Source organism: Lytechinus pictus, chromosome 4 (genome assembly GCF_037042905.1).
Source record: "Lytechinus pictus isolate F3 Inbred chromosome 4, Lp3.0, whole genome shotgun sequence".
NCBI classification, from domain to species: domain Eukaryota; kingdom Metazoa; phylum Echinodermata; class Echinoidea; order Temnopleuroida; family Toxopneustidae; genus Lytechinus; species Lytechinus pictus.
In genome coordinates this window covers 23,241,705-23,254,078 of record NC_087248.1, presented here as the reverse complement: position 1 = coordinate 23,254,078, position 12,374 = coordinate 23,241,705, and the positions used below count along the sequence as shown (strand labels likewise).

At 36.1% G+C, this 12,374-nt stretch overlaps 1 protein-coding gene across 1 annotated transcript in view; it reads right to left on the bottom strand.

Moving 5' to 3' along the window:
- Positions 1–286: 286 nt before the first annotated feature.
- Positions 287–12,374, bottom strand: part of LOC135153828 (serine/arginine repetitive matrix protein 1-like) — a 28,105-nt gene continuing 16,017 nt past the window's right edge. Inside the window, exons 9-13 of the mRNA XM_064097992.1 lie at positions 10,313–10,432; positions 8,700–8,798; positions 7,007–7,096; positions 3,605–3,664; positions 287–529 (exon numbers count right to left, since the gene is read on the bottom strand). Of these exons, the coding sequence (XP_063954062.1) occupies positions 287–529; positions 3,605–3,664; positions 7,007–7,096; positions 8,700–8,798; positions 10,313–10,432 (612 nt within the window). The remainder of the gene's footprint in view (positions 530–3,604; positions 3,665–7,006; positions 7,097–8,699; positions 8,799–10,312; positions 10,433–12,374) is intronic.

Sequence of the window (12,374 nt, the reverse complement as noted above, 5' to 3'; positions counted from 1 at the left end):
TAACTGCATCATTTATACGCCTCTACTTTTGAAACAAACAACTCCGAAAGGTGACCTCTACAGCCCATGACCTTTGACCTACATACTCCAAAATGTAATTGGATATTTTTAAGACAGATATCCTAAAACTTGAGGTTCATTATCTACCATGACTAACGAACTAATTACATAGAAATTTTCCAAGTTGACCTTTGTAACCCTTGACCTTTACCATACATACTTCGAAATATAATCAAATCGTCTACCTATGGTGATGCAAAATATGTCTAAGATTGAAGTTCACATCTCACATGGTTCTTGAAACGTAAGTAGGACAGGACAGTCGAGCAGGACATCCCCAAAATATTATACCTCTGGCACCACCTACAAAAGGTACTGAAAGAAATATTTTCATCACATAACTACATACCCTCATGGCAGCATTCTCATCAAATTTCCTTGTTACTCGGGTGCCATCTGGGAGGCGGAATATTATTGGTCGGCCATCTAATGGTTCCTCCCCTATTTCCTCCAGGTTTTTTTTCATAAGCTAAAAAAGAAAAAACAAAATACAGAGTGAAATTAAAACAAAACTATGAATCAACTCTGGGCAAAACATGCGCTTTTGAAATTTGACATAACCGGTACGTACTGTGCTCTCCCTGCAAATGTCTTTTATGCTGCCATATTTTCGAAAGACTGAATTATTTCACCTATGCTGTGGAATCTCTATATCATCAAGCTATATGTTAATAAAATTTAGGTATATTCCTTCATCATAGGACCCCAATCAGCTAAAAAATGATTTTTCTCAGTCTGCCTAATTTGCAGAAAGAAAATTATTTGTGCGTGAAAAACTGCTACAGAAGTGTCTCTAGTAAATAAAGAGGCTTTAATAGAATTTATAATTTGTTAACAAATTTTTGGAATTATTCCTATGTGTTGAAGATCACATGCTCGTTCTGTAATGAAAATCACAAGTCAGGAAAAAAGGAAGCGTCTCTGATAAACTGCTATATCTCACCTTAAACATTACAAAACTAAAAAAATCCATTCATTTCACTAGGAATTCCTTGTTACTTATGACAATGGTTGAAATGAGTTTTAGATTGTTAAAAAAAATAACATTGGCTGGAAGCACAAAATCACCATGAAATCTTTAAAACAATTATTTCTTGTCTTTCCCACAACTGCCCAAGAATGACATTTTGATATAATATAGTGCAAAGAATATATCTTTGATATACTGTATGAAATATATACTTCTATAATTTAATTTAAACAGGTTTATAAAAAGGTTAACCTTTATAATGACAAAATATCTACTACTAACTTTAAATCTTATTTCATTTTTGCAAACATCTTGAACACACAAAATAACTATGCTTTATATTGGCAAAATATATACTTCTATAAATTTAGAAATGAAAGCTACGTGCGTTCCCATTAAGGTCGTGACTCCAGAAAAAAATGACCCCTCCCCATCTCTGTGTGTGAGCATGGCCCGGAGCATGGTGTGAGAGAAAGATAGCGGTTGGAAATCTTTCATGTTTCAAAACAATGCAATCTCTTTTAGCCCCTGCCTCTCCTCACTCACACAATCAAAATAACATTCATACATGCACCATCACCTAATTCCAAATGTCGACTAGTCTCCTAAAACAAACCTAGTTATAGGTTCAAATGATCAGAAATTGTAATTCTGAGAGGTAATTTAAATGAAAAACATTTCGCAAAATAATTTTAACATCGTCGGCACTATCACAGGTGAGGGTTGGGGCATGGTGTGGGCAATGGATGAAATTTTTCAATAAGTAAAAAACCACAACATGGGTGTCTGTCTCAAAGAATACTTCATGAATGAGTTGTTTACAGAGACGTAAATTGGACCCGAGACTATAGGCTAATTCATTCATATGCAGGGGTGTTGCACTTGGAGGGATGCATAATACAAGGGATAGATTTTTCAGTGGAACAATGAAGTGAAAGTTTTAATCTCATTTCATATAGTTTCTTTTGAAATAAAAATCAAGGAGAAGGGGGTATAAAAGGCCCAATTTAATTCATAAGGATCAGATAGTACTCTACCCTAGATGTTCAATAATTGAAAAACCCTATTTGGGAGGTCTTAACAAGTAGGTCAACTATTGGCTTAGAAGACGTGGTTTCCAACGAACAATTGAATAATTGATTGTTTTTTTTCAGGAACTAATCGAATGGTAAAATTGACATTCGTCCCAGGCCTAGTAAACGCAAAATAAGCGCATACTTCCAACATACAATTGCAAAGAAGACTGAATAGAGAATGCGCAAATATAATGATTATAAAAGGTGTAAACTTATAAATTTATTAGCTGAAAGCCGTTTGTTTTTGTTTTTTGCCGAACTTCCGAACCAAGTCTTAGTGTTCGGTTCGGTTGTGCCATGTTCGGCGAACTACCGTTCGGTTCGGCGGTTCGGCTACAGCACTACTAATAACCATTATAAGAAAGTTTTATGGACTAGGGAATTGTACTTGCAAAATTGTCTTTAAAAATACTTAACTTTGTAAAAAAAATATATTGACTAAACAACATTGACCCTAAATGACCTATGAACTTGATCATTTGACTCATGCAAGATAATCAGCTACATGTAATAGGCCCTTATACTTATTAAATTATGACATTAAAAATAAACTCAGCCATGGTCTAAATTCATATGACCTTAAACCTTGATCATGTGACCTGGAAACTCATGCAGGATGATCAGTGATATTTGGTTACCCTTTCATGAATGAGATCCATATACTTCTTAAAGGAGAATGAAACCCTTGAAACCAGCTGAATCAATATCAAAGAGAAAAATCAAAGAAACTTATTGTTGAAAGTTTGAGGAAGATTGAATGAATAATAAGAAAGTTATGAGCATTGGAATATTGAGATCACTAGTGCCATGTAGATCCTCCCATCGGCAATGCGACCAAGATCTGTGATGTCACACACGTACAACTCCCTCATTACTTTAGTACTTATTTCACTTATATTCTCACTTTTATAGAGTCTATCACAAGGTGATGTGTTCTCTTTATGAGATGACAAGTACAGAGGTTTCACAACATTATATCATTGATGAATCATTTGTCATATGATTAGAATGAGCAAAAAGAGATGTTTTGGGGTATATTTTCAGTGTCCAAATGGGAGAGTTGTACGTGTGTGACATCACAGATCTTGGGCGCATTGCCAATGGGAGGATCTCCATAGCATTATTGATCTCGACATTCAAATGCTCATAACTCTTTTATTGCTAGTCCTATTTTACTCAAACTTTTGTTGATCTTATTCTTTGATTTTTCTGCTTTCACAAAAGCTAACTTGCTACAAGAGTTTCATTCTCCTTTAAGATAAAATTCAAAACTTAACCTTAAGATTTTCAATGTTGACGACAACGCATTGCAAAAAAGCTGAATATGAAGAAAATAGCTTGGTTATGTTTATCAGATTTTGATGGAATTTATCTGTGTTGTGCTTTATTATATTCTATTATAATTTTTAAATGATCTACATTTCAGCCTTGAGACCTCCATTATAAGTTGGAACACTGCACAATTTTTTCATACTTGTAATTCAGAAAAGAACATTACCTCTTCTCTTCTCTCCCTTCTTCTCTGCCTGAGCTCTCTTTCCTGTTGTCTGTCGGCAGCCTGTTATTAATAAATTCCAGATTAAGCATAGACTTGAGAAGTGCTTAAAGTACAATTAAAAAGTAAATCGCTTCCCTTTTAGATACACACCAGAGACCAATCAAACAAAAAAATACTACCAACAGACTATGAATGGATCAGCAATTTGCCATGCCACATTTTGTACCCCATCTACATGCATTCTCGCACAGAGTTCTGGCATGATATCAGGCAACATCGATCCATAGTTTGACTAAGCTTTAAGTTATTTTCTCTGGATTTCATCAAAAATAATTCAACAGAGTATATCTGGAGTGGTTATCTTTATAACAAGTGGAATGCCTCTGACCGTCTCACCTGCATCACGCGCTTCAATATAGCAGCAGTGCTGATTTTGAAAACTATTATAACTCGCACAAGATGTTAAGTGATACTTGGTTACTCTTATTTCCACGTTTTATGAACTAGACCCATACACTTATAGAAATATGATGGTAATTCAACAAATACCCCCAACGTGGCCAAAGTTCATTGACCTTACATGACCTTTGACTTTGATCATGTGACCTGAAACTCACACAGGATGTTCATCAATACTTGATTACTTTTATGTCCAAGTTTCAAGAGTAAGATCCATCAACTTTCCAAGTTATGATGGTAATTCAACAGATACCCCCATTATGGCCAAAGTTCATTGACCTTTGACCTTGGTCATGTGACCTAAAATGCGCACAGGATGTTCAGTGATACTTGATTACTCTTATGTCCAAGTTTCATGAATCAGATCCATAAACTTTAAAAGTTATGATGATAATTTAACAGATACACCCAATTCGGCTAAAGTTCATTGACCCTAAATGACCTTTGACCTTGGTCATGCGACGTGAAACTCATGCAGGATGTTCAGTGATACTTGATTAACCTTATGTATAAGTTTTATGAACTAGGTCCATATATTTTCTAAGTTATGATAAATTTCAAAAACTTAACCTTAGGTTAAGATTTTGATGTTGATTCCCCAACATGGTCTAAGTTCATCGACCCTAAATGACCATTGACCATGGTCATGTGACATGAAACTCAGGCAGGATGTTCAGTAATACTTGATTAACCTTATGGCCAAGTTTCATGAACTAGGTCCATATACTTTCTAAGTTATGCTGTCATTTAAAAAACTTAACCTCAGGTTAAGATTTGGTGTTGACGCCGCCGCCGCCGTCGGAAAAGCGGCGCCTATAGTCTCACTCTGCTATGCAGGTGAGACAAAAAGTACAATGAGAGGACATGTTATACATTCCAAGCTACCACAACTCAGTTTATGTTTTCAAGCTAATTATCATAATTACTGTATGTTTATTGACCCTTAATTACCTTTCGTCACCTTTGACCTTGGTCACGTGACCTGAAACGTGCACAGGATGTTGGCTGATACTTGATTGCTCTTATATCTAAGTTTCATGAACGTGATCCATAACTTTTGAGAGTTATGATGTCATTTCAGCAAACTATCAAAAAAATCTTTTCAGCCAAACTAGGTGAGGTGTGTGACCGAATTTATGATAAATCACTTTATACAAATATGATGAATTTATGATAAATCACTTCAACCCCCGTCACACTACAGGCACAATGAGCCGGAATGCCATCGGAATGAAAATTCTTGGTACATTCCTGGATATTCGAAGTGCATTCTAAAAATTCTGAATGCATTCTGAATGCATTCCAGACATTCGATCCATTCTTGTGACCGGCCCAAATGTTTTGCTCATGTTCAAAACTTTCGAAGTGCATTCGAAGTGGAGAAATATCGATGATATTCGAAGTGCATTCCGACTGCTCTCTGACTGCATTCTAACAGCATTCTTAATATTCTTCCTGTATTCCGTCTGTATTCGAGCTGCATTCGACAGTCAATACACCAAGAATGTGCAAGATTCATTCAAGGCGGGATCGAAGGACATTCTAAGTATTCGAACGACATTTCTGCAAAAGTAGTGAAAATTTCAAATTCCCTCCCGAATGTGGCATGAATTTTGAAAATTCTTCATTACGGCTGGTTCTGCTTGATTCCTGCTGATTCCGAGAAAGTGTGACGGGGGTATTACAAATATGATTTATGATAAATCACTTACAAATATGATTAATTTATGATGAATCTCTTACAAATGTGATGAATTTATGATAAATCACTTACAAATATAATTTCATATATTTAGTAATTCAAAGGTTATATCAAATAACATTAAGTCAGCTATAATATGGAAATATTTTTGCAAGGTTCTAGGCCACAGGTAAAAAGAAGTGAGTCACGTGTGTGAGTTCACAAAGAAGCATGATATTGAGAGTTCCAATGTCATTTTGAAATTCCTGCTAATTTTAAACTGATAAATGACTTGCTTCTTATAAGGTATGCATCATGAACCTTTTTATCAAAGACGTAGCACTGAATAAGCTCAATCGCAGCTTTATTTTTTAAAATCTATTATTTGAAATCATGTCGGGTCACGTGTGACATTTTTTACTTTTGAAATGCCATCACAACTTTACAAAAAAATATGAATCTAGTTCATGAAACTTAATTGCAAATAAGGGTAATGGTGCATCACTGAACATCTTGCCTTCATTTCAGGTCACATGACCAAGGTCAAGGTCATTTTAGGTCATTTAAATTTGGCCATTTTAGGAAATAAGGGTAATGGTGTATCACTGAACATCTTGCCTGCATTTCAGGTCACATGACCAAGATCAAGGACATTTAAGGTCATTGAAATTTGGCCATTTTAGGGGGATTTCTTGATTTGCCAAAACTTTCAAAGTTATATAGATATATTTCATGAAACTTGAACTTGATTCTCCCAACATGGTCTAAGTTCATTGAAACTAAATGACCTTTGTCAATAAGCAGGATGTAGAGTAATACTTGTTTAACCCGATGTCCAAGCTTCATCAACTAGGTCCATATACTTAGTAAGTTATGATAACATTTCAAAACTTAATCTTGATAAGATTTCAATGTTGATGACGCTGCTGCTGTCAGAATAGCGGCACCTATAGTCTTGCTCTGCTATGCAGGTGTGACAAAAAATGACTTCATTATTTAGAAATAGAAAAAATCAACACATTTTTCTGCATACAAAACCCTGCTGGCACAACATGACATCATTTTCAGGGAACATTGGGGTGCTCAATCGGCAATGATCGAAGCAAAATTGGAAAGAGCGGTTATTTTGATTTTGATTTGTTGTTTTGAAATAATGGAAGGAGATATATGTCATATTTTTGCATAACTATATTCTATGAAATAATACATTTCTTTTAATGTATGGTTCTTTTTACTTTGGTTGGGGACTTAAAATAACTTACTCTTTGCTGATCTGCCATAAGTGATGAATGGAAGGCAATATCTTGCTCTAATCGTAAAGCTGAATTACCATTTATCCTGGTGTTGGGAGTCTGCAAATATATATGATAGAGATGTTATACACACTTCAAACCAAATTTTCATTTGGATAACCGAGGCTGCCAGCCCCCAGTGCAGAAAGGGATACAGAATGACAATGAACGGGTACCACGGTAAAAGTAATATTAACTATCAAACAAGTTATTAACATAACCAGAAATATCGTGATTTGCGAGGCACACAAGAGAATTACCGCTAAATCAAAACTTCATTGTGAAATGACTGGGATGAATAACGCTTGTCTTAAGAGCCTTGCACGTAAACTTTAATGTTGACATGGGACAATGGGATCCCTAAGACAAAAAGCAAAGGTATATACTTTCTGAGAGATGTGAATTTGAAAACAATTGTCATATCTGCTTCAAAATTTTTGACACTGATCCAGTGCACTGCTGATTGTGTTATCCAATTTTTACTTGGCCTTTAATAGTGTAATAACACAATACAAGTAATATTTCATTCATATTTCAGTTGGAAAATAAGAAGAATCAAGAAATGAATAACAAAAAGAAGAATGCCTAGCACCTTAAGCAGAGATTTGAACTTTTGGCATGCATATTTAATATTGAACATTTCAAAATAAAGCAACAAAGTTAATGACTTTTATATTCTGTGTGCCTGTGAAATAGGTCTACTGGGATTGGAACAAATGTACAATGTTAAAGTTCAGAGGAAATTTTAAACACCATTCATTGTTTAAAAGCATTAACAAACAAGTTTCCTATTCTGAAAACCACAATTGATGAGTAAAAAACCTTCCAGAGTTAATAAAATCTTACACTTCACATCTCTACATACAATAAATGTTCATGTATTTCTCACATTTCCTTGAAATCATCATTTAGTGGGAAACTATCAAGAAATTAAGAATATTCCCTTTTCCCTGATTCTGAATGATCATTTTCATTTGATGTTACACTAAATCAACTAACATGAATGTCTACATGTGAGACCAGAATATGCAAAATATTGGCAAAACAAACTATGTCGTTCTTAGCTAAACAAAAAATTACATTTTGTGCCAATGGATAAGCCAAGAAGAAGTCATTGAATCATTGATAATGTTGATTGTCTTGCCTTTGGGGTCCTTTTGTCCATCATATCACTTAAGTAATAATGGAACAATGGAGTCATGAGGCATGTCAATGAATTTTTGCTTTATCCGTAATGCCCTGTAAATCCATCTTGATTCTTTCGAATCAAGAAAACAAACCAAGAGGCATAAGCTCATAATAATTTGATGATTTATTCTAGCCTTATCTGTTAGCACAGAATGTTTACATGTATGTCTTTAACTAAGAATGACACTATTTGTTAAAATTGCTAGATTATATAGTGTGATCAAACAAGACATTCATGTTTTTGATCTGGCATATGATGTTTTGGGGCCAAGAAAGAAGAGAATATTCATTTTCTTGATAGTTTCCCACTGAAACAAACTAATTTCAAAGAAAATATTGAAAATTGAGAACCATTTCGGCAATTTTGGGTTTTAAAAAAAAAATCCCCTTTCAAGTTAACCATAACCCCCATTTATCAATAGAGTTTAAACAATTTTTTTCAAAATAAATGTAACTCAAGTTTAGACAAAAATACCTCTGCTTCTGGTTCCAAATCATTTCCTTGAACTGGTACGAGCCTCCTCCTTTGGACCACCCCAGATGTGCTCAGTGAGTCAAACGAACTAGGCAACACCTGATAAACAATATGTTCCATTGGTAAATAATTTTGTAGAATATATCTTGAACCATCTAGTTTTAATCTTAAAATAGAAATTTCATATAAATTAATGCAACATGTCAAACATTGATCATAAAAGGTGATCATTTAATATCTTCCAAGCGTTATGTCCAGACTAGGGATGAGTCAAAAGAAATGGTCGACCATTAAAAGCATAAACGTTTCTATTTTGACAGCCGTTTGACCAGATGGAAAAACAAGTGTCGCTAAGGCGGGCACATAATACGCCTGCCTGTCAAGCAGAAAATTGAGTTATTCGTCAAGCAAAAAAGGTGGAAGGTAGCGACTTCACCTTTGAATGTCTGACCTCAAAATCAATAGAATTCTGGGATCTATGCTTGTATCATACACAACAAATTACATGAGCCTTGGTTATGTTAAACTATAGTTATCACGTTTACAAAGACTGCAGAAGGTAAGGTGAAAACATGTCACTGTGACCTTAACCTTTGGCCTCAAAATCAATAGGCTTCCAGGGATGCATGCTAGTATCATTAACACCAAATTACATGAGCCTAGGTTAATCTAAACTAAGTTATTGCATTTAGAACTTTAGAAGGGTAAGATGAAAACATGTCACTGTGATCTTGACCTTTGACCTCAAAATCAATGGCTTCCAGGGATGCATGCTAGTATCATACACAAATTACATAAGCCTAGGTTAAGATAAACTAAAGTTATTGCATTTAGAAGAACTTCAGATGGAAACATGTCACTGTGATTTTGACCTTTTTTCACCATTTTCATTTTTGAGAAATTACCTCAGTAACATCATTTTAAACATGTATCAAGTATTTTAAAATTGTTATCTTGTCATTTTTTACTATTACTGGAGTATTCAAGCTATCCCAACGTCATAATCAGGATCTGCCTAACATTCAAATATGCAAATTTTGATATTCAATTAGCGATCGGTGGCAAGCCATTCAAACCATTTGATCCATCAATGTTTCTCTCTTAAATGAATAAATGCACATTCAATATCTAGTCGTAAGGGTGGCAGAGCAATCGCATGATTGGCTAAGATTTGAGCCAATTTACTCTTGAGGCTTGCAATCATCGAACAAGTGGAACACCTCTAACAGTCTTGCCTGCATAACAAATTCAATATAGCAGCAGTGCTGACTTGAAAACTAGTACATGTACAATGATTTCTTTTTCCAAGAGTGACGCTAAGGCGACCTAATAATACCACCACCTGCAACGCGGAAATGAGGTTATTGGTCAAGCAAGAAAAGTGACCTTTGACCTTCTGGCCTCAAAATCAATTGCTGGGATCTATGCTAGTATCATACACACAAAATTATATGAGCCTGTGACCTCCAGCAGAACCACAACATGCTGGGCAAGACAATAATGATACAATTCTTTGAAATATATAATATCTAAAATATTTCCTAGTTAAGAAATTCCTTAAGTATGACCCAATACACTGGCTGAATGGTGTTCCAATAATTCTATATACATACCTCTTCATCCAGTTCTACAGCGCCATGCTCAGGCGGAGTCGGTGTGGTTTGTGGTCTGGGTCGATTTCTGGGTCTGGGTCTATTTCGAGACAATCTTGAAGTGGAGGTACTGGGCAAAACCTGATAATTAACACAATACATTATAATTACATAACTTGCAGAAAACATTTTAAATCTATCACAGCCCTTGCCCTGTGAACAACAGACTTCACATGGACACCAAGATTAATAAAACCTAAAACCCTAATACCCTGGGGTATGAGCAATGAGATTTTTCGCAGAATTTGATATTATAGTTTTGTAAATAATACCATGGGTAACGTGCATGCCAATTTTCGTCGCGATCAATGACGGCCGGGATCATGGGGGGGGGGGGGGGGGCTAATTCAGCCCCCATACCTGCCAACCTTTGATAATAAAAAATCAGTATCAAAGTCACGAGGGCGCCGAGCGGGTCGCGCGCGAGATGGTTTCCCCCTCCCATGGTAGGGACTCTGCATTTTCTGCATGTAAAAGTAGCATTTCCCTACCCTTTTTAAAGCAAATTTACCCTCTTAACCATACCACAGGATGACCTACATGTAACGTTAGTCTACTTATATGTAATATAATATCATTTATCAATCAAACATTAAAACAAGGGTCTTTAAGATATCACGTTGGTGACAAAAAAATACACCCAGTTTCATTCAGGTGTGATTTGTTTTCATTGAAATCTATATAGATTTAGGAATAATTTGATTTTGAGCATATTTTTGTAAGGCCCTCTATTGTTGGAAAGTTTCTGGAAAGATTCTCTTTTTAATCAGAAAAAAACTAATTTCAAGAATTCAATGGAGTTTTGGGCCAAGGGATATTTTGTATCATTAATTCAGATTCAAGTTGGCCTAGCCTACTGTATTAAAAACTGAGTGCAAAAAAATCTAACAAGTGATGGAATCACTTGAGTGACGCTGTCATCAACTCAACATCGACAAGCTCATTCAAGAAGGCCATTGACAGAGCTTTCTAATCCTCACCCCGCCCTCTCTCACCCGATGCGTTTATGCCCAGGAGGGCCCTGCATCGTATACATCCAGATCCAGAACATTTATTTATCATTTATAATTATATCAAGTCTATCATATGCATCAAAATAAGCCAAACATTGTCATCTTATTCATGTTTATATTTCACCACACAGGAGTAGTGACTGAGGACAAGGTTATATCATAACCTTTATTAGATAAGTGCTTGTTGGCATAAGAAAGCATATTTTCAGCCATGACAAAAACGGAGCCGAAGTAATACGGCGGAATACGCCCGACCCGCACCCACCACTGCACTTGCGGTGCGCCGATGAGACTGGGAGGCTGAGGCGCTGCAACTCGGGCGCCGGGAGTTTAGGCAAGCGAAGCAAGTAGATTTGGCGTTCGGCTCCGATGGATCAACTTGACTCGAAAGTTGATAATTGCCGCTTTCTTTCTCACAAATTTGACAATTATTCGAAAAAATAAAGTACAGATCAATTTAACATTGCGTAGGGATAAACTTGAGTAACTGCGGCAGAGCCTCCCGATGTGCACGGCGCGGCCGATCGGCCGGGTAAGCAGGCGCCGGTAAGCAGACTCATCAATGATATTACCAACACACTCTAGACACCAGTACACGACTCATTCACTAACTCATTCCACAATACAAAATCATCCGGCGAAAAGAGCAAAACCTCGAATAAAAAGTGAAATTTTCTTACTAAATCACCATATTTCGCGTCAAAAATATCACCATCCTTAATTCTATACATCGTAGTTAGGAAACAAGGGGTCTAAAAAAGTGAATTTTTCACGGTTTTTCCGATGTTCGTGGATTTTGAAAACGTGTCCTCACTGAAAACTGGCACTTTCGCGAGCCGATGTCAGCCGCCATTTTGTTCCGGAAGTCAACGCTAATATCGGCCGCGCCGCTGTGGCCGCTGCTCGTAATTTTCACATGCAATTGCAATGGAACTGTGCACTTAGCACTTAGCCGTGCGCCCCAGTTGTTTATGCGTTAGTCATATGTTACAGCCGCTTATGCGTTAGTC